The sequence below is a fragment of the Stenella coeruleoalba genome, assembly GCF_951394435.1.
Source record: "Stenella coeruleoalba genome assembly, chromosome: 11".
In the NCBI taxonomy this organism is placed as follows: domain Eukaryota; kingdom Metazoa; phylum Chordata; class Mammalia; order Artiodactyla; family Delphinidae; genus Stenella; species Stenella coeruleoalba.
Window position 1 is genome coordinate 51247920 of NC_137157.1, and position 23019 is coordinate 51270938.

The 23019-nt window shown below is 35.9% G+C and overlaps 1 protein-coding gene across 6 annotated transcripts in view; it reads right to left on the reverse strand.

Annotated features, from left to right (window-relative positions):
* Positions 1 to 23019, reverse strand: part of LEMD3 (LEM domain containing 3) — a 144943-nt gene that overhangs the window by 69285 nt on the left and 52639 nt on the right. For 3 of the 6 annotated variants that reach the window (XR_013830655.1, XR_013830656.1, XR_013830657.1), the window contains exons 5-13: positions 22866 to 22945; positions 22634 to 22779; positions 21588 to 21689; positions 21377 to 21479; positions 20523 to 20701; positions 14255 to 14336; positions 11563 to 11668; positions 11378 to 11456; positions 7037 to 11169 (exon numbers count right to left, since the gene is read on the reverse strand). Coding sequence is in view for 1 of the 6 variants with exons in the window: in XM_079938327.1 (XP_079794453.1) it covers positions 11006 to 11169; positions 11378 to 11456; positions 11563 to 11668; positions 14255 to 14336; positions 20523 to 20701; positions 21377 to 21479; positions 21588 to 21689; positions 22634 to 22779; positions 22866 to 22945 (1041 nt within the window). In the remaining 5 variants the exon portion in view is untranslated. Of the gene's footprint in view, positions 1 to 5253; positions 11170 to 11377; positions 11457 to 11562; positions 11669 to 14254; positions 14337 to 20522; positions 20702 to 21376; positions 21480 to 21587; positions 21690 to 22633; positions 22780 to 22865; positions 22946 to 23019 lie in introns of those variants that run through there. The other 3 variants (XR_013830659.1, XR_013830658.1, XM_079938327.1) reach the window with 3 other exon arrangements.

The window sequence follows — 23019 nt, forward strand, 5'->3', positions numbered from 1 at the left end:
CTTGCTGTGATTTATGTCAAAGAGTGTTCTGCCTATGTTTTCCTCTAAGAGTTTTATAGTGTCTGGCCTTACATCTAGGTCTTTAATGCATTTTGAGTTTATTTTTGTGTATGGTGTTCGTGAGTGTTCTAATTTCATTCTTTTATATGTAGCTGTCCAGTTTTCCCAGCACCACTTATTGAAGACACTGTCTTTTCTCCCTTGTATATCCTTGCCTCCTTTGTCATAGATTAGTTGACCATAGGTGCCTGGGTTTATCTCTGGGCTTTCTATCCAGTTCCATTGATCTATATTTCTGTTTTCGTGCCAGTACCATGTTGTCTTGATTACTGTAGCTTTGTAGTATAGTCTGAAGTCAGGGAGTCTGATTCCTCCAGCTCCGTTATTTTCCCTCAAGATTGCTTTGGCTATCCAGGGTCTTTTGTGTCTCCATACAAATTTTAAGATTTTTTGTTCTACTTCTGTAAAAATGCCCTTGGTAATGTGATAGGGATTGCACTAAATCTGTAGATTGCTTTCGGTAGTATAGTCATTTTCACAACGTTGATTCTTCCAATCCAAGAACATGGTCTATCTCTCCAACTGTTTGTGTCATCTTTGATTTCTTTCATCAGTGTCTTATAGTTTTCTGAGTACAGGTCTTTTACCTCCTTAGGTAGGTTTATTCCTAGGTATTTAATTTTTTTTTCTTTAATAAATTTATTTATTTTTATTTATTTATTTTTGGCTGTGTTGGGTCTTCATTGCTGCACGTGGGCTTTCTCCAGTTGTGGCGAGCAGGGGTGACTCTTCGTTGTGGTGCATGGGCTTCTCCTTGCAGTGGCTTATGTTTTGCAGAGCACAGGCTCTAGGCACGTGGGTTTCAGCAGTTGTGGCACATGGGCTCAGTAGCTGTGGCTCGTGGGCTCCAGAGCGCAGGCTCAGTAGTTGTGGCACACGGGCTTAGTTGCTCTGCGGCATGTGGGATCTTCCTGAACCAGGGCTCGAACCCATGTCCCCTGCATTGGCAGGCAGATTCTTAACTACTGCACCACCAGGGAAGTCCTATATTTTATTCTTTTTGTTGCAATGGTGAATGGGATTGTTTCTTTAATTTCTCTTTCTGATCTTTTGTTGTTAGTGTATAGGAATGCAAGAGATTTCTATGCTTTAATTTTGTATCCTGCAACTTCACCAAGTTCATTGAAGAGCTCTAGTAGTTGCCTGGTGGCATCTTTAGGATTATCTATGTATAGTATCATGTCATCTGCAAACAGTTAGTTTTACTTCTTTTCCAGTTTGTATTCTTTTATTTCTTTTTCTTCTCTGATTGCCGAGGCTAGGACTTCCAAAACTATGTTGCATAATAGTGGTGAGAGTGGACATCCTTGTCTTGTTCCTGATCTTAGAGGAAATGCTTTCAGTTTTTCACCATTGAGAATGATGTTGGCTGTGGGTTTGTCATATATGGCCTTTATTATATTGAGGTAGGTTTCCTCTATCCCCACTTTCTGGAGTTTTCGTCATAAACGGGTGTTCAGTTTTGTCAAAAGCTTTTTCTGCATCTATTGAGATGATCATATGGTTTTTATTCTTCAATTTGTTAATATGGTATATCACATTGATTGATTTGTGTATACTGAAGAATCCTTGCATCCCTCAGATAAATCTCACTTGATCATGGTGTATGATCCTTTTAACGTGTTGCTGGATTCTGTTTGCTAGTATTTTGTTGAGGATTTTTGCATCTATATTCATCTGTGATATTGGTCTGTAATTTTCTTTTTTTGTAGTATCTCTGTCTGGTTTAGGTATCAGGGTGATGGTGGCCTTGTAGAATGAGTTTGGAAGTGTTCCCTCCTGCGCAATTTTTTGGAGGAGTTTGAGAAGGTTTGCTGTTAGCTCTTCTCTCAATGTTTGACAGAATTCACCTGTGAAGCCATCTGGTCCTGGCTTTTTGTTTGTTGGAAGATTTTTAAGCACAGTTTCAATTTTATCATTTGTGATTAGTCTGTTCATATTTTCTATTTCTTCCTGGTTCAGTCTTGGAAGTTTATACCTAAGAATTTGTCCATTTCTTCCACGTTGTCCATTTTATTGGCATCGAGTCGCTTGTAGTATTCTCTTATGATGCTTTGTATTTCTGCAGTGTCTGTTGTAACTTTTCCTTTTTCATTTCTAATTTTGAGTCCTCTCCCTTTTTTTCTTTTGCAGTACGCAGGCCTCTCACTGTTGTGGCCTCTCCCGTTGCAGAGCACAGGCTCCGGACGCACAGGCTCAGCGGCCATGGCTCATAGGCCCAGCCACTCTGCGGCATGTGGGATCTTCCCAGACCGGGGCACAAACCCGTGGCCCCTGCATCAGCAGGCGGACTCTCAACCTCTGAGCCACCAGGGAAGCCCTCTCCCTCTTTTCTGTGATGAGTCTGGCTAAAGGTTTATCCATTTTGTTTATCTTCTCAAAGAACCAACTTTTAGTTTTATTGATCTTTGCTATTGTTTTGTTTCTATTTCATTTATTTCTGCTCTGATTTTATGATTTCTTTCCTTCTATTAACTTTGGGTTTTGTTTGTTCTTCTTTCTCTAGTTACTTTAGGTGTAAGGCTAGATTGTTTGAGATTTTTCTTGTTTCTAGAGGTAGGATTCTATTGCTATAAAATTCCCTCTTAGAACTGCTTTTGCTGCATCCCATAGGTTTGGATCAGCATGTTTTCATTTTCATTTGTCTCTAGGTATTTTTTGATTTCCTCTTTGATTTCTTCTGTGATATATCTCCTGGTTATTTAGTAACGTATTGTTTAGCCTCCACGCGCTTGTTTTTTACATTTTTTCCCTGTAATTTATTTCTAATCTCATAGCATTGTGATCAGAAAAGATGCTTGATATGATTTCAATTTTCTTAAATTTACTGAGGCTTGATTTGTGACTCAAGATGTGATCTGTCCTGGAGAATGTTCCGTGTACACAGAAGAAAATGTAGTCTGCTGTTTTTGGATGGAATGCCCTATAAATATCAATTAAATCTGTCTGGTGTTTTGTGTCATTTAAAGATTGTGTTTCGTTATTAATTTTCTGTCTGGATGATCTGTCCATTGGTGTAAATGAGGTGTTAAAGTCCCCCACTATTATTGTGTTACTGTCCATTTCCTCTTTTATAGTTGTCAGCATTCGCCTTATGTACTGAGGTGCTCCTATGTTGGGTGCATATATAATTGTTGTATCTTCTTCTTGGATTAATACCTTGATCATTATGTAGTGTCCTTCCTTGTCTCTTGTAACATTCTTTAAAGTCTGTTATCTTATATGAGTATCGCTACTCCAGCTTTCTTTTGATTTCCATTTGCATGGAATATCTTTTTCCATCCCTTCACTTTCAGTGTGTATGTGTCCCTAGGTTTGAAGTGGGTCTCTTGTAGACAGCATATATATGGGTCTTGTTTTTGTATACATTCAGTGAGCCTGTGTCTTTTGGTCGGAGCATTTAGTCCATTCACATTTGCTGGAGTGGGGCCCAAAATCTGCTTGGACTAACAAGTTCCCAGGTGATGTTCATACTGCTGATTTAAGAACCATACTTTTTGAGTATCACTGACCTAGAGAAATCTGAATATGTGCAGCTGGAATCACATTCAAGAAGGAATGTTCATAACTACCTTGTTTATAATAGTAAAAAAGTGAAAATAATCTAAATGTCCATAGTTGAATGGATAAATACCAACATTAATATGTGGTAAAACTATAATGAAAAATAAAGAATTATTAATACAAAATTCAGGATAGTGGTCATCTGGGAGTTAGGAAAGAGAGACAAGTATCAAGGGCACACAGAGGTGCCTCAAAGTTAATGTTCTATATTTTAAACGATGTCGTACTTCAAAATGTAAGTAAAATACATACTTCATATATATTCTAATATGTTGTGAATCATTTCATAATAAAAATTTTTAAGTAAAGTGGGAGATAATGATCAGCTATGTCAGATGGTGCTGAGAGTTCAAAGAAAGGTGAGGACACATAAAAGACTATTGAATTTGGCAAAAGGAAATTTGTGGTGATCTCTAGAAGTGATTTCAGAGGAGCAATGAGGACAGAAGCCAAACTAGAATGGATTGAGAACACCATAATACAAGACAGAAACTGCCAAAATCATGAGAAGTGAAAATTAATATCAATATTTCAGTAGTGTACATGATAGGAATTACTTCCAACCAGGGTTCATCAATACCACTTCCTGGAAGAGGCATTTGTATAGGATTCTAGAGGATGGGCAATATTTGGGTATACAGAAGCAGGACATGAAGGATGTTTCAGGCAAAAAGAACAATAGGAACAATGCCAGTAAAGGCAGAATCAAGCAAAAGTTAGATATGAAGGGGAAGGGCAAGCAGTGCAGTCTAGCTGGAGCACAGTGGCTGCGTGAAGACTAGGACTTAGCTAGAAAGGTACAGGTTGTTCAAGACTGGCACTGTCAACATGGTAGTCGCTGGCTACATGTGGCTACTGAGCACTTAAAATGTGGCTAGTACAACTGAAGAACTGAAGGTTTAATTTGAATTAATGTAAATTTAACTGATACCTGATTCAGTTATAGGAACACTTTTAAGTATATTTGGAAGAACATGCATATATGAATAAACTTTTTCAAACAGTAGATTTTATGTAATCTAAATATAGACCAAGTATTTTCAATAAAAATGCAGCATCTGAATTAAGATGGGCTGTAAATAAGGTAACCATCTGTACAAGTTTTAGCACTGTAAGTCACACAACACAGGGTCACCCTAGCTGTAAGAGTAATCTATATTCTAGATGTCAAAGCATGTAAAATAGCTCATTAATAAAAGCTTTTATTATATGTTGAGATAATAATATCCTGTATATATAAGGCTAAATTAAATGTACTAAGGTTAATCTCACCTGTTTTTTACTTTTTTTAATGTGGCCATCAGAAATTTTAAAATTATACATGCCTGGACTTCCCTGGTGGTGCAATGGTTAAGAATCCGCCTGCCAATGCAGGGGACACGGGTTCAAGTCCTGGTTCAGGAAGATCCCACATGCCACGCCATAACTACTGAGCCCACGTGCCACAACTACTGAAGCCTGGGCGCCTAGAGCCCGCGCTCCGCAATAAGAGAAGCCACCACAATGAGAAGCCGGTGCACCACAACGAAGAGTAGCCCCCACTCGCCGCAACGAAGACCCAACGCAGCCAAAAATAAATAAATAAATTTATTATAAATAAATAAATAAATAAAATTACACATGCCTGACATTATATTAAGTATTGGACAGCACTGGTCTAGATAAAGGCAAGCCTTTAAGACCAACTTGAGTTTTGGCTATTACTCAGTAGGATTTAAAGTGCCACTGAAATCTCAAAATGTCCACATGAATTTTTTTTAAGTAAAAGGAAGTATTGTAGCATTTGGAACTATAAACATAAAACTGCCCTCTGGAGTTAAATTTTTTAATTCACTCAATAAATCAAAGGAGAAATGAAGTCACCAAGAAAAAAAATGGTTTCCAGGCCTCTAAGACTTGACTAGTTTACAAAGGTTTTATAAATGTATAACACACATCAACCAAGTTCCTAGCTTTGGGTGCATGGCAAACCGTTTATAAACAGTCCTAATTAACAACCAACTTTTGTATTTATTCCTTCTTTTGACAGTCACAGGTTTACAGATCTACATAACATCTCATTTTCTACAAATCAGGAAAATTTCTAATGAATACCAGAGAATCATAGACAATGCTAGAACATTATGTAAGTTAACAGTTCTGTTTTTTTGGAGAGAGATTCTCAAAGACTGTCCCCTATCACTCATCCTCCAACAATGTCCTACAACAGAAAAATAAAAGTCAGAAGGATTATTTTGCCTAACATTTGCAATTCTGGGAAGTCTTATCTAGCACTCTGACTAGCATCTGGCTCCCGCCAACCGCCCATCCATAATTTAGGGAATGTCACCACCATCTAACCAGTTGCCCAAGCCAGAAATGTGATAGTCATACTAAATTTCTACTTCAACTTCACCCCATTCAAAGACCTTTTCAAATTCCACCTTCTTAATTTGTTTTGAAATTTTCTTAATACTTCACCCCAACCCAAACCTCCACCTAAGGCCCACATAGCTAAATATGGCAGAATTAGGATTAAACTAAATTTCTGTCTCTATATGGACTCTCTCTCTGGGTCATCTGATTCACCTCTGTGGTTTTAACTCCCAAATTGTATCTCCAGCTCAGATTTTTCTCAAAATACCTCAGAACTGGAAATCCAATCACCTACTAGAAACATCCACCTGAATACTGGGATGGATGAATATTCCATCCCAATCTCAAAGTATCCAAAAATTCAGTTTATCATTTTTCCCATCCAATTTGTTACTTATCACCTATTCTCCAAATGTTGGGATGGTTAGAGTTCCTACATTAGAAAACTGGACATCAATTTCTCTATCAATATCCAATTAATCAAGTCCTTCCCATTTTATCTCTATTTTTCAAATCCTTTCTCCATTTTTCATCCCAACAAATCCTCACCTGATCTCCCTTTAACAACCCACATCCAAACTTCAGAATGTGACCTACAAAGCTTTCCATGAACTGATCATTACCTACCTCTCCTGTCTCTATTGTCTCGTACTGAGTAATTCAACCATAAGAAATTGCTTGTAGTTTATACATGCACTAGGTTGTTTCTCATCAATCTTTTTTCATGTGCTCTCTATGCCCAGACAGACTTCTTTCCAATTTTAAGGAGCATGTGCAGGTCTCCAATGTCTACCCATGGAAGAAACGGTAAATCTAAGTACTCAGGTTCTACTGGCATTAAAGTCCAAGAATCAACAAAATCAGTCTATCCTGCTGCCCCTGGTAGAGGTTCTTGGGTACAGAAATCTACCATCAGGATGTATTCCTAGTCATAAAGTTTCTCCAGTGGGGCTTAAAGGCAGTAGCTAGTTATGCTCACTAGACCAGTAGAATGAGCATTATGGACATTCAGTTTCTTTAAAGCACAACTTCTGGTTTCTAATTTTCAGTTAAGTACCTGTTCTTGAGCATCCTTTCCAAATGAGTGGCTGCCAAAATTCTGCTTGATTTAGCATCTTTTGTTGAGTCATCTGGAAGAAGTGACTTGCCGAGATAAGTCTAGGAAAAAAGGGCAAAGAAGCCATGTAGATGACCTGCAGTAATGTAATGTCACTAGGAGCAGGGAATGAGAATTGCAAGGTCAATCTTATTAAAGGAAATGTTCTGGGCACATGATATATCAAGACACTGTTCACTTGGAAATCACAACTTGTCATCCACACAAGGAAAATATAACAAAGTGCAATATCAGGCTTCTATATTCACAAGATATTCAGGTTTCTACTGACCAATGAGCATGAAAATGGATTTTATAATAACTCAGGTTTCAACACATTAATTTTTATGAGCTCATCACAAGAACAGAAGCTTCCCTGAGAGCTCACAGGAAAAGAAACTTACCATTGTACCTATACTAATTAAGAAGTGTCTGATAAATTTTACCTCATCTGCCCTGATGTCTTCTCAATCTATTAAGATGCATAAGCAACCTCTCTAATCTCCCAGAATTTTTTTTAATTAATTAATTAATTAATTTTTGGGTCTTTGTTGCTGCCTGCGGGCTTTCTCTAATTGCAGCGAGTGAAGACTACTCTTTGTTGCAGTGCGCAGGCTTCTCATTGCGGTGGCTTCTCTTGTTGCAGAGCAGGGCTCTAGGCATGCGTGCTTCAGTAGTTGTGGCACACGGGCTCTAGAGAGCAGGCTCAGGAGTTGTGGCGCATGGGCTTAGTTGCTCCGCGGCATGTGGGATCTTCCCGGACCAGGGCTTGAACCCATGTCTTCTGCATTAGCAGGCGGATTCTTAACCACTGCGCCATCAGGGAAGCCCTAATCTCCCAGAATTTATTCTGCTTTCTTCTCTCACTATATTTTCCACACTATCTTTTAACTTAGCTGCCCTAGGTTCTCTAAATTGTGACCATCTTGAAGACTGTGCCATGTCTTTTTCATCTTTGCATCCCTAATGTGTAACAGTGTCTGACATTTGTTAGCAACCAATAAAAGTCTACCAACTAAGTCAAGTCTTCTTTTTAGTTGATTAAACCATCGAAAAATCGAAACCCATGCTACTCAAAGTAGCTAGCCCATAAACTATTTTTTTATGATAAGGAGTTTGAGCTAGAATGTGTAAAAGAATGGCTTCCTTTGAGAAAGTCTTGCTATGAAAAAATGTCTAGCTGGGATTTCCCTGGTGGCACAGTGGTTAAGAAGCCACCTGCCAATGCAGGGGACATAGGTTCAATCCCTGGCCCGGAAAGATCCCACATGCCATGGGGCAACAAAGCCCATGCGCCACAACTACTGAGCTTGTGCTCTAGGGCCCAGGAGCCACAAATACTGAAGCCCACGTGCCCTAGAGCCTGCGTGCTGCAACTACTGAGCCCACGCACCACAACTACTGAAGCATGCACACTCTAGGGCCCATGTGCCGCAACTACTGAGCCCACGTGCTGCAATTACTGAAGCCCACCTGCCTAGAGCCCATGCTCCGCAACAAGAGAAGCCACTGCAATGAGAAGCCCGTGCACCGCTACAAAGAGTAGCCCCCACTTGCCACAACTAGAAAAAGCCTACGTGCGGCAACAAAGACCCAACGCAGCCAAAAAAAAAAAGTCTAGCTAAACTAAGTAGTGCTTTAGTGATACATCTGATTTACATTCTTGCCCCACTTTAAGCCAAACACTTGAAAGTTAGACAAGGACATTTTCATAAAGAAAAGATGCTGAGGAATGGATGGTTAAAATTAACTTCAGGGTCTTCATCCATTTTTATAATCATACATATATTTACAGATACCAAAAAAGATTAAAAATAAAGGCATCTATTTTCACTGGTAAAAAATATAAAATAAAATAAAGACACAGGGCACTTAAAAAAAATTTTTTAAAGCCAAGACGCATTTAAAAAAAAAAACCTAATAAATTTTTAATTAGAATTTTTTCCTTTTTTTAAACAGGACAAGTAACAGATTACATCAAACTTCAGAACTTCTCAAATATCTAGTTATTATACACATTCCCATCTGTCTTGCAGGGAGGGATCTTGGTCGGCTTAACAGTTTCAGGTAAAATAAGCTGCATAAAAGTATATATTACAATAATAAATGTACAATGTTTACATGGAATATGTTTTAGAAGCAAGAGAAAGATGCATCTGCATCAAAAGGCGACCTCTTAAAATGCCACAACTATTTTTTACATTCACTCTTATAACAGGTCACAAGATGGGGTCACTAAGCACAGATAAATCACTGTGATGCACATAAAATACAGAAAGATTAGTTATTTTATATATTATATATATTTTTTCACACTTTAGCATCTGAGACATAAACTGAGAATTTAAAATTTATTCTCTTCAGATAACAAATCATTTTTTATTCTTCATAAACATGGTGCCCACAAAAGCACATAGGTAAGGCACAATAGGGTTTTCTGTTACAGAACAGTGTGCATCATGTTTACTTAACCAGAAAACGTGCATTAACTGTGCAAGTTCATGCTGCAAACCCAACACATATACAATTAAAAAAAAAAAAAGAAAACTGAGCTTTAAACAAAATCAAAATTGGTACAATTCCAGCTGTTTCACATATTCATTTGGACTGACAATGACATATCAACATGTTATTTTTAAAAAGCCAATTGTTACATTACAAGTAAACTTTGCTCCGTAACTATTTTAATCTGAAATCATAAACAGTAATAAGGTAACTTCACTGAAACAAAGTAAATACTGAGGCACAAAGCAACCATCACTCCTGCATTTACTATACTGCAAACTTTCATGACCCAAAATTGCAAATATAATTTCTCAAATACACATTTTGCTGCAACAATGTGCCCTGCTTTAAACTTGACATACAACAGGGAAGCTAACATCTCATTAAATTATAAATAGATTGGGAAAATGACTTAATCCCAATGGTACTATGTCATAGCCCTAGTATTTATAATAAATACAGCTTTTCACAAAATACTTTTCCAATGTCTGCCAATTGCTTTTTTATTGCTCACATAAATTTGAATCCCTTACAACTGGTATCAGAACTTTCACACAATATCATACTCAGACATTTTTATATAAAACCTATAAAAGATATTTTAAACTTTTATCTAATACTTCCAGGTGTTTGGCTGTTTGATCTATATGATAGTACAGCCATATGTATATATGTGTGTGTATATATACACATATACACATACATATATATATACATACACACATATATACACATACATATATATACACATTAGATTATGAATAAAACAGGAAGCTTATTTTACTGCTTTAATGCAGATATCCTCACAAAACAAGACTACTTTCGCCATCACCAGCATTTATACATATATACAAAAGCCAGTTTAAGTACATGTACATCCACTTATACTTATATGTAACCACTAAACCCAGATTGATTTTCCCATATTCCAGCTATAGCAAATGAATCTCTTACAAGCAATAGAAACCTAAGATTAAATTGGGAAATTAACAGTTTTACCACATTAGCCTGTAAGGAACTATGTAGGTGACTGTATACAAAAATTCACAACATTAGTTTACAGGAAATTACGGAAATACAAGAAGCCTTTTCACCATGCTTTTGTGTGGTTATCCAAACACTTCTTGGTGCAAAATTAACAACCACCACATCTGAAAATGCTTAATAAGGTCAATGTTCCTCATGCAAAACTTTAAGTGCATTGGCTTAACTGAGCTCCAAAAACTGAATGAAACAATTATTCTATCTACTCAGCATTGCTGCTTCACTGCTAAGTCCCTTTGGAACCTTAAGATTTCTGGAACGTTCAAACAGATCTGTACTCAATAAAAATATTACATACAAAAAGCATTTAAAAAGGGAGACGAAGCCAAACAGGAATTTTCCTATTGTAAAGAACAGTCCTAGGAGTGGAAGAAAGTCTTTTCAGGAACCTCCTTGAGAATTGGCTAGGCCAGTCCGAAGACGAAGATGAGACATAGAGTTCATATGTTTATTTGATGGCTTCAAGGGAGTGTTGCAAGTAAGAGCTTGGGGAAAGCGATGGTGATATCTATCTAGTCGTAAATATTTTACTGTAACCAATTTCCCTGTTGTAAGATAAAAATAATATTTTAGATCTGTATGAATGTGCTTAATAGAAAACAAACTGTGGTAAAAGATATATGAACACAAAATAATCTAAAATTATTACTCTAAAAATGCTAACCTAAGATTCTTTAATTTAAAATCTGGTATAGTTTAACAGTAAACCATAATTTATCTTTTCAAAATGTTTGTCATACTCAAATTTCTTACCATCAAACCAAGAGCCATGCAATGCCTTAAAAGCTTTCCCAGCATATTCTGGAGACAGACATTTAACATATACACAACCCTGTGATATTTTTTAAAAAAATAAAAAGGGAAGAAAGAAAATAAATAGTCTTAGTTTAGTAGCAACAAATCCAAAACGTAGAATTCAATAGTAAAAGTTACTTTACCTCACGTGAATTTTTGTCTACTGCAATGTGAACAATGCCATCATTATCACTGCATTTTTCTAAAATTGCTTCTTGAATTGCCAAATGCCACTGATCCCCTATTTCCCTAAAAAATTAATGAAAACAAAAATCAACAGCCATCATCAAAAAGTCTACAAATAATAAATGCTGAAGAGGGTGTGGAGGAAAAGGAACTCTGCTACACTGTTGGTGAGAATGTAAATTGGTACAGTCACTATAGAGAACAGTATGGAGGTTCCTTAAAAACTAAAAATAGAGTTACCACATAAAACTGCAATCCCATTCCTGGGCATATATCAGGAGAAAACCATAATTCAAAAAGATACATGCATCCCAATATTCATCCAATATTCACAGCAGCACTATTAATAGCCAAGACATGGAAGCAACCTATGTCCATCGACAGATGAATGGATAAAGATGTTGTATAGATACATAAATGGAATATTACTCAGCCATAAAAAAGAATGAAATAATGCCATTTGCAGCAACATGGATGGACCTAGAGATTATCATACTAAGTGAAGTAAACCAAACAGAGAAAGACAAATATCATATCATATTGCTTATATGTGGAATCTAAAAAAATGATACAAATGAACTTATTTACAAACAGAAAGAGACTCACAGACAAAGAAAACAGTTATGGTTGCCAAAGGAGAAAAGGAGGGAGGGATAAATTAGGATTTGGGGATTAATTTACACACACTATATACTTATACACATTATTTTATATATATAATGTATACATAAAATAAACATAAAATAGATGTAAAATAGATAAACAACAAGGATCTACTGCATAGCACAGGGAACTACACTCAATATTTTGTAATGACCTACAAGGGAAAACAATCTGAAAAGGAATATATATATACACACACATATATATGTATAACTGGATCACAGTGCTGTGTACCTGAAACTAACATGGTATTGTAAATCAACTATACTTCAATAAAAAGAAATTTTTTTAAAGAATGAGCAAAAAAAAAAAAAAAACACAAAAGGTCTGTTGTATAACCTAAATATATAAAACTCTTACTTTTCAGTCATACCTCAATACAGCTGGGGGAAAAAAGAAAAAAAATTAACAGCTATATTCCTACTCAGAAGAAGTCTTCTGTTTTTTACAATATATATACCCAACTAGAATGGGAATAGTTTAAAAACCATATAGTTAAAATTAACAGTATATAAATGCTTGTTACTAACAGTAGGTAGATTAAAAAATAATTAGCATTCAGAAGTCCCAGCCCTGCTCTCACTTTCCAGTCTAAGAATGCACATGCTGAGGCACTGAAGGATCTCTACTATAGCAGAATAAATGTGCTATCATTTTTACGTTTAAAATCCTACATACTTAAAGTCATTTCTCTTTTCTATCTAGACAAATGTTAATAAGCACTTTAATGAGTTACAGTAAACTTGTAAAAGTAAAGTATTATTTTTTAATGACATTTTCAAATTCCTAAACTTAAGGAAAATTCTTAGTATATAGTGTATTCTGAGCTTCTTTTTTTCCAAAATAATAGAAGCGTGAATATAGGACAAACATTTTGTACCTAAGTCACCTTGTACCTAAGTCACCTAAGTAAGGTGACATAAATCACCTTACTATTACGAAACAGCTCCCGCTACAGTAACACACATTTGTTTTTCTTGTGAGATATAGACGGTGGGTCCAAGGAAAAGGCTGTTACACTTCAAATTGTAAATCTTCATCTCAGGTAATAAAATACTGGACTGGCAGAGACTTCCTAAACCCTAAGGTATGAGGTAAGATTCCAAATAGAGGGATCACCACACCGTTAATTGTTTCTACCTCTGCAAAATGGAGGGAATGCGTGCGTGTGTGCGTGTGTGTGTGTGTGTGTGTGTGTACTGACAGTGCTTTGTCACATTTACAATTTTGCTGTCACTCATTTGGAATCTTACCATATCAACTATTTCTTGAAATAAATGAGCTATCAGATGGGACTTACGGGTATTTTATATGTAATACAATTTCTACTGTCAGCTTTTTTTAAAAAACAGAATTTGACTTGTCCTATCATTGGACAGATAAGTAGTCACCTCTAGGAAGCAAGTTCTAAAGATTATTACAGCTTATATGTGAAGTATTACGGATTCTAAGGCAATAACTTTTGACTGTGCTATTTTCTGGATGCATGTGTTGTTGTAATTACATAGACAGAAAAGTTTCTCAAACAGTAAATGGACAAGTCTTGTAGAGGGGAAGGTATGTACATTTTTGTAGAAAACTTTTTAAGAGTAGGATTTGGAAATTTTTAAATAGCAGATATTCTATCTATGTTGCCTACTGAGGCAAAGAACGGTGGCAGACACGACTTATACATCTAATAAAGGGTACTGTTGTCTGTCATCATATCTGTCATTAATCTGACTCAAGCATTTATCTGCTGTGGGGATTCCCAGTGAATGCAGATTTATAAAAGTTTTACAAATCATTATACATCTGTGTCTTTTGGTGAAACCTTTGCTTGAAATTTAACAAAAAAGAAGAAATGAGAAAAACAGAACATCTCGGTAGTTAGAGATTCAGAAGTAGAAGATTCTTCTATTACAGACAGCATTATAAGAATATCATGCATTTTTCAGCCAAATATTCCAAATAAAAATTACATGTACCTTTCGTCATAATACTTACATAACTGGATCAAACATATTTCGAATCTTTAGACATGGCGTCAAACTATTTGGTGGTGAATTTCTTCTATCTAAATGAAATGCTATAAAAAACAAATGAGTTTTACTATTTTCCATTGTTCCATTTTGTTGAAAAGTATTCAGCCATTCAGTTTATTCAAAAAATATTCACTGCGTACTTTTATTATGAGCCAGACCCCTGGATCAAGGTGAATAAGACAGACACAGTCATTGTTCTCAAAGACTTTAGTTTAGTGGGGGAGACACACAGTCATTGTTCTCAAAGACTTTAGTTTAGTGGGGGAGACAGATGAAAAACAGTGTCACCCAAGAAATCATAATTGTGGTAAATCCTAAGAAAGAAGAGTACAGAAAGCTCTCAGTGTAACTGAAGCTAATCTGTGAATATCAGGTAACACTTCAAGGATAAAGTATAATTTATGCTGGGACCTAAAGAATAAATACAATATAAATAGGCAGAGTAAAGAGAGGTGTAAAGGACATCTCAAGCAAAGGTGACAGCTTGTACAAAGCCCAAGGCAAGAAGGAACTTGGTATATTTGAGTAACTAAAAGATAGTCACTGTGACTAGAGTGGGGACAATAGAAAGATAAACCTGAAGAAGGGGATGTTGGATTATGGAGGACCATGTAGGCCACATTAAAGCACTTAGACATTACCATAAAAGTGATGGGAAGCCACTCAAATGTTTTAAGGAGAGGAATAGTATGATAAGATCTCTTAAAATTATAAAATTTTTAAATAGAGTGTTATGTGGAGAATCAATTAGACAGAAGCAAAAGTGAATGCAAGGACACCAGTTAGGAGGTTATTATAGTTGTCTAAGAGGGAGATGATAGTAATGTGGATAAGACAGGCCAGCAATGCAGATGGAAATAACTGGACAGAATCAGGACATATTATGGAATAGATCTGACATGACTTGTTTAAAGACTGCACATGTGGGGGCTAAGGGAGAGATTAAGGATGACTCCCAGGTTTATGACAGAACCAACTGAGGAGGGGCAGGTATCATTAATTAGACAGGAACACTGGAGGAAAGGTCAGTTTGGAGAGAGAAGACATTAGGTTCATGCACATGTTGAATTTCCAGTGCTTCTTAGTAAAGAAGACAAGTATACAGCTGGGTATAAAAATCTGAAAACAAGAACAGAAGACTTAGTGCGAGATATAAATTTGAAAGTTATCAACATATATATAAAAAATGAAGTTGCAGTATAAGATCATCTGGGAAGACAGGGAGAATGATGAAAGATGGCCTGGAAAAGCCCCAACACCTAGAGGTCCAGGAAAATCTAGAAAAGAAGATTTAAGAAAGGGTAAGAGGTAGGATGAAAACCAGAAGAAAGTGGCAACCACAAAGCCAAAACAAGAAATTTCCAAGGCAGGCTCAATTGTTAATACTGTTCAGTAAAATAAGGACAGGAAAGAAAAATGTCCGCTGACTTTAGCAATATTGAAATCTGAGAGCTGTTTCCTTGAAATGATGGGGATGGAAAACAGATTGGAGTCAGCTGAAGAATAAATGGGAGGTGAAAAAGTAAAGACAGTGAGTAAATTGTTTAATGCTATTTGGCTATAAATAGGTAGACAGCTATAGGACAATGTATAGTGCACCAGTGTGTTTTAAAGATGAGACTATAGTATGTTTAAGTGCTGATGAAAAGATCCAAGAGAGGCAGGGATTTAAAACACAGTAAGGGAAGACACTTGAGAAGACCAGAGGGAATGGGATCCAGAGGGATCCTCTGAAGAGAACGGCTCGGATCTTTGTTAAGTGAAACAGCTCCTCAATTGCAAGAGGAGGTGAGGATGAGTGTAGATTTTGGTAATTCTATGAATTTGGTGGTGGAAATTTGAGGCAGGTACAATCTGACTGTTTCTATTTGAGTCATCAGCTGAGAATTAGAAGACAGAGAAGAAGGGCAAAAGGTTTGAAAAGAGGGGAAGAAATATAAAATTGTTATTGAGTAGAGTAGGTAAGTGAAGTGACTAGTAAAAAATGGTAAGAATAAGAAAGGCAGGTAGCACTGAAGACCTAATTGAGGTTGATTAGTTATAAAGGTACCAGTCTAACAAGTTGCAGGATTTTCTCTTGCTATGCTCATCCATTTGCATATAGACAGGCACAGATAAACAGTTTCATCCTTGGTTGGAATATACCAGGGTAAGATGAAGGACAAGTGATGACATATGGGTACTAGCAAGAGAGTGATTGAAAAGATGGATCATGAAAACTAAGATGCACAGGAAAAGAAGTAAAGATAGGAGAAATGCTGAAGAACTAGAGAAAGTAGGTGCATTGAAGGATCAGATTCTGGAGTTCCCAAATACATAAAGCAGGAAAGTTGAAAGGATGAGTTTATGATAAAGACCAGAGCGTATCAATTAAAGATTTCAGAACTGTCAGTGATAAGAAACATCTGGAGTATAAATGTCTGAACAGTGCCTGATATGGGGTGGAGGAAGGGTCACTAGACATGAAAATCTTTGCCAAATCTCAGATCAAGAAGGTTTGTGAACATCTAGTACTTTCCGAACTTCTCTACCAGTGTACAGATTCTGTTCTTAGATGACCTTTTAGCTGCAAACAATCTGACTTCCTTGAAATTCCAATAACGGCCTGGGCCAGCAGGGGATGCACCAGAGAAAACAGAAGTATTCATACCACCTTATCCTAGCCTAGACCCAAGTTTCCACAAAATAACAGACCTGGGAGAAACTATCCCTGGCCAACTCTAGTCAGAAAGTAGTCCAAAAGATCAAATTGATTTTTAAGATATAAGCTTTATCTCCCTAACTAAACCCTAATTACCATGGCCATGTAAAGATACAGTAGTTATTGAATGATACATTTCAAGTACCTCAGGGACTACCTTTGGGTTCTTCAAATGAATGTTGTTTATACCAAACACTACATTTGTCAGAAGCATAAATAATTCTCTGGCTCCCCAGCAAACTGGTACTTTAAAATAACTTTAGGGGCTTCCCTGGTGGCGCACTGGTTAAGAATCCACCTGCCAGTGCAGGGTACACGGGTTAGAGCCCTGATCCGGGAAGATCCCACATGCCGCGGAGCAACTAAGCCCGTGCGCCACAACTACTGAGCCTGCGCTCTAGAGCCTGCGAGCCACAACTACTGAGCCCGTGTGCCACAACTACTAAAGCCTGCACACCTAAAGCCTGTGCTCCGCAGCAAGAGAAGCCACCACAATGAGAAGCCTGCGCACCGCAACAAGGAGTAGCCCCCCGCTCGCCACAACTAGAGAAAGCCTGTGCACAGCAACGAAGACCCAACGCAGCCAAAAATAAAATTAAATTTAAAAATTTTTAAATAAAAATAAATTAATTAAATAAAATACCTTTAGAGATACTAATGTTATCACTGAATTTATATTTAACTACTTTTTAGAAATTGAACTAAAAATTCAATAAGGCTGATTATTTAACAGTTACTTGGGAAAAGTATCATTAAATGACAACAGCTTGTAGTGGTAGTGAACTCAAAAGACTACCGTAATTACCAACCCTCCAGATATGTACCATTTATTTATTTGGCCATGCTGCATGGCTATGGGATCTCAGTTCCCTGACCAGGGATTGAAATCCAGTGAAAGCTCAGAATCCTAACCACTAGGCTACCAGGAACTCCCCAGACATGTACCTTTTAAACCACTGCATTTATAAGGGGAGAAACATTAAGCTTGTTAGTAAGTTAAACTATCTGTTCACATAAAAAACCATCAGAACCCTCTAGTATACGCCCATTTTTATACAGTACAACATTTGTGCTCAGATATATTTAAATGAAAGCAAACTTATTTTATGTATTAATCATTTTAAAAAGCTAGGTCAGAGTCATTTAGTTACATTTAAATAGACTATATATTTAATAGCATAAACATGTAAGTAATATTAACACTAAATTCTCTCTGTATTAGAGCTATACGTTCTTAAATGAGGCAAAAAGATGTATAATTATCATTAAGAAAATTCCAACAACTTCTCATTATCAGCTTTTTGTAACAATTCTTCTTATGATGAAATTCTTAAAAGAGCTCAAGTCTTTCTTGCTATAAATCTAAAGACTTCCATTTTATCACTACAACCATCCAAAAATTGAATTGGTATACTTCAAGTAAATAGTTACCAAGTGTTCTATGTCAGAATTTTCTGCCTTCAGGCTAAAATTATCTCAGCCATTACACTTTTTTTCTATTTGCTAAGTAGCAGGTGTCTTACTTTACTCTCAATTCCTTTCTAGGTCCAGGAACAGGGCCCTAATCACTGTAACTGTTTATCAAAGACTGTCAAGAAAAGAGAGATTAAATTTACAATTCTTTACATGGCCCATTTAGAAATATGCAAATTAAGGTAGCTCAGTACTTGGCATATAGTTTCCAAACATTTAATACACTGAAACTTGGATAAAACACTTAATACGTAAAAAGTAGCTGGAGGGCTTCCCTGATGGCGCAGTGGTTGAGAATCTGCCTGCCAATGCAGGGGACATGGATTCGAGCCCTGATCCGGGAAGATCCCACATGCAACGGAGCAACTAAGTCCATGCACCACAGCTACTGGGCCTGCTATCTAGAGCCCGTGAGCCACAACTATTGAGCCCGCGTGCTACAACTACTGAAACCCACACATCTAGAGCCTATGCTCCGCAACAAGAGAAGCCACTGCAATGAGAAGCCCGTGCACCACAACGAAGAGTAGCCCCCGCTTGACACAACTAGAGAAAGCCCGCACGCAGCAAAGACCCAATACAGCCAAAAATAAATGAATGAATGAATTAATTAAAAAAATAAAACTATAAAACTTCTAAAAATATATTAAAAAAAAGTAGCTGGAGATTTTAAAAATATTGTATTAATTCAGGTTGAGTTTTAACTACTACTATAACTGACCTTAAGTTGTATTTTATCATTTTTGCACAGTCTTTTCCTAGCTAAAGATAATGATAAAGTGAAAATAATAGTCTGAGGTTTTAAATCCTAGAGATTATAAAGTGTCCAATTTAACACACTTAAATAAATCATACCACTACTAATTTTTAAGAACAACATGGATTATCTAGTTGAAAATTGCCTTTGGATTCATCTTGAAAATCTCACTTATTTTAAATATCTTATTTTAAAATAAGACAACTATAATGATAAAAAAAAATTCATATGAACAAAAACAATGGCCTAGAACTTCAGATGCATACATGAGCACCAACTGTTAGCTCTATGATGAAATTAGGCTGAGACTCCACATGCATCATTATAAGGCACTAAGGTAATCAGATCTGACTGACAGCCTATGGTTTCAGAGGACCATTCTGCATGTACCCTAAAGCAAATAGTTTATGGTTTAGTGTCATTTTGGAAACATAAAAACTTTATTTTTATGCCACGATTATATAAACTATTATTCAAGCTCTTTGAAAGTGAAAATCAGTTACAGAAAATCGGGAAGAGATTGGATTTTATTTTATTTCAATTTCAAAACAATTAACCTACCTTTCCCATATAGTCTATGTTTAGCAAGCATTGATAAATATGCTTTTTATCCAATAAGATTAAAAGAAACTCAACTCATTACTAGTTCTGAAATACAAATTAAACTAGCCATGAGATTTCTTTTTGCAAATAACCATTAAGATACAAAAAATTCAAATGAGGTAACAGTTATCACTTTGGATACGTAAGGCAACCAAACACCAAACCCTCTTATAAACTTACAAATACCTGTTTTTGCAACTATGCAAGCATTAAGAAAAATATGGAATGATACCCACAAAAGCTACTTGGCATGGGATATGCAGGTGGAAGACTCTTAATGAAAAAGAGAAAGGCAAGCAAAAATTGAAAAAAGAGCAGTTAAAAGTTATAATTCCACTTACACATGTTTTAAATACAAAACAAATTATGTGTCTTATTTGCATAAAAAATCAGGGAAAAAGAATGCAGTTAGATCTTTAATATACTAAGTTGCTTTGGTAAGTGAAAGAGGGAAAAAAATCAAAGTAATGTCTCTAGAATTCTGTCACAGTGAAGACAAACCATGTTGTTTATATTAGCAAGGAGAAAAGTGGGAGGACATGTAAGAAGCTAACACTGATTCCTTCTATGGGATGGAACTGGAAGGGAACTCTGCCTTCATACATCTTTCAGTTATACTATTTTACTTTAAACACGTAAGACTTTTGCATTTGAAAAAATTACATTTATATTTTTTTGTTGTTTAAAAATACATACCTTGACCTTGCCACACTTTAGAAGGTATTACTAATATTTTGTCACAGGATGCAGAAGGCTGGATCCACCGCCAAACTAGAAAATCTGCACCACCTATTCTTCGTGTTTCCGTGCGAACTCTAGACTCATTAGCAGCAAGGAAGTCAACAGCTCTATCCCAGACTTTCTTCATTTTTCTCCTATCATTTGAAGGAAAATGACAACTTTACTATCATCTTGGCTTGTTATCTTTTTCAAATATTAGTCATTGAAGGTAGTGGTTACTCTTAATGCGGGCTGTTCTTATCACTGCATATGGAGGAGTTTTTTCCAAAAAGATTTAGATGACTGAACCTCACCTCAGATTGACTATATTTGGAACAATGCACTGGTATTCCCCCTGCCCTGGCCGCCTCCCGCACAAAAGCTCCACTGGTGATTCTGATGTGTTGCTAGGGTAAGAATATTGCTTTAGAATGTGACATCATCTTTTATTTTCAAGAAGTTATTGCTTAATTCTTTTATTTAAAAAGCTTCATTAACAACAAAAGGAAGTATTTTAAAACATTATTAATAAAACATCTCTGGCTGTTCTCTGTCTCTGTTTCCTTATCAAGACAGAATTAAAGGAAATAAGGTAGAGACTGACAACAAAGAATCAAAAGTGTATATTTTGAAATCCAGTTGTCTATTATGCCACTCAAAATCAGGAAGATAATAGATGAAAATTTAGAAAAGAGTTTAAAGTACAAAAATAAAGCCTGTACAATAAAACAGGTCTAGTTGAGAAGGGTCACAACTCTCAGTGTAATTTTCATGACTGCAGAAGATACCAACATTCTGATTTACTTCAACTCATAATGTGTTGAACACACCTGTCGTGAGGCTGTATTAAGGAATTTCGCACATGGGGAATAGGCATGTAAGGCTGTAAATCTTTATTTTCCTGGCAAGCTTCATTATGACTTCGTAAAACATCTGAAAGTAAATCAAACAAATTTACAAATGAAGCAATCACTGGACATCATGTAGTTTATCACATAATGACTATTCTAGAAGTAGTTTAGATTTTTACAAATACTATACCTATAATCTTTACCACCATATCATACATCTGCCTTGTTTCTTCTTCCTCTTTTGTCCAGCGATATTTCATGTAACGCAGAACAACGCAAACCATCACTACACCTGCAATATTTATATATTGTTTTTAAAACTGTGGTCAATGGCATTCAATAATATTCACTGCAACTTGAAGTTATTTTGTCAGTTGTTAAATGTGGTATTAACAAAATAAAGCAAAAAAAAGCCATTTTGACAGTTTCTACAGTGACTATTTTAACTGCCATAATGGGATAATGGAATAAGCCTTCAAGACAGTGGTCTGAATTAGCTACATGATCAAATTACATAGAAAAATTTAATATTAAACATTTCCCAGAGTGTCACTTAATATCTCCAGAAAAACCATTTCTTCATTACGTTGACAACTGAACATTTAAATTCTATTATTTTTTTGAAAACAAAGTAACATAACTATGTTTCACAAACTTTTTTCTTTCAGCATTAAGCTATGAGAAAAGTGAGTCTTATGAGACTGTAAACAAACTACCTCTAACTTTAAGTAACCTGAATTATTTTTACAGGAATTGGGCAGAAAAAAGAAAAAAATATGAGTATCTCCTAAATTCCTGTTATGAATCAAAACAGTCACATAAAATCTAGGAATCTGAATGAAAATTTTAATTCATTTAATGGTATTTTTTAAATTAAAAATAATTTTAATTAAGTTAATTTCTAATATAGTATTTTAAAAATAAGCTTAATTTTTGTATCTTCCTGTTCTACTTCCTAAAGTAGATTTCTATCTATGCACTAAATTTGCTTTTTCTGTGACATTCACATGACAAAGTTTGATTCCCACCTCTCCTCACAGCACTGTTTTCTAAGCCCTTAGATTGATACGGACATTATAGAAACCCTCAATATTCTTATACCTTACTGAAGACTTCTGGATGCGATTTATAATGACAACTATCACAGAAGTATATTCTCAATCCTGGCATTTGGTGAAATACAGACACAAAAATTCTAGATTACACTGTATCTGCTTTCTCATCCTCACAACTTACCTAAGCATAACAACAATAACCTGTGGGTGACAGTAATAAAAGCACGTCGAAAACGACACCAGAAGGACATCTGTGGTCTTGTGGATTGCAAAAACTGTACATCAACTATATCTGTCAATTCTTCCTCAGGGCCATAACCAACACACCTATTTAAAAATAATTAAGGGAGAGTTTAGAGTCAAAATCACTTCTTAGACTACAAAATGGACAAAGTGGAAACCAAATCCTTTACCTTATTCCAACATCTTTTCCATTTTCCAAAATCCACTGCAATGAGATGTTAAATGTATCTTCATATTCAGGACCTAAATCCTAATAAGAAAAATAGAGAAAATAACTAACTATTCTTTATAATTCATATCCACTTGTTATGTGTAAGTTGTCCT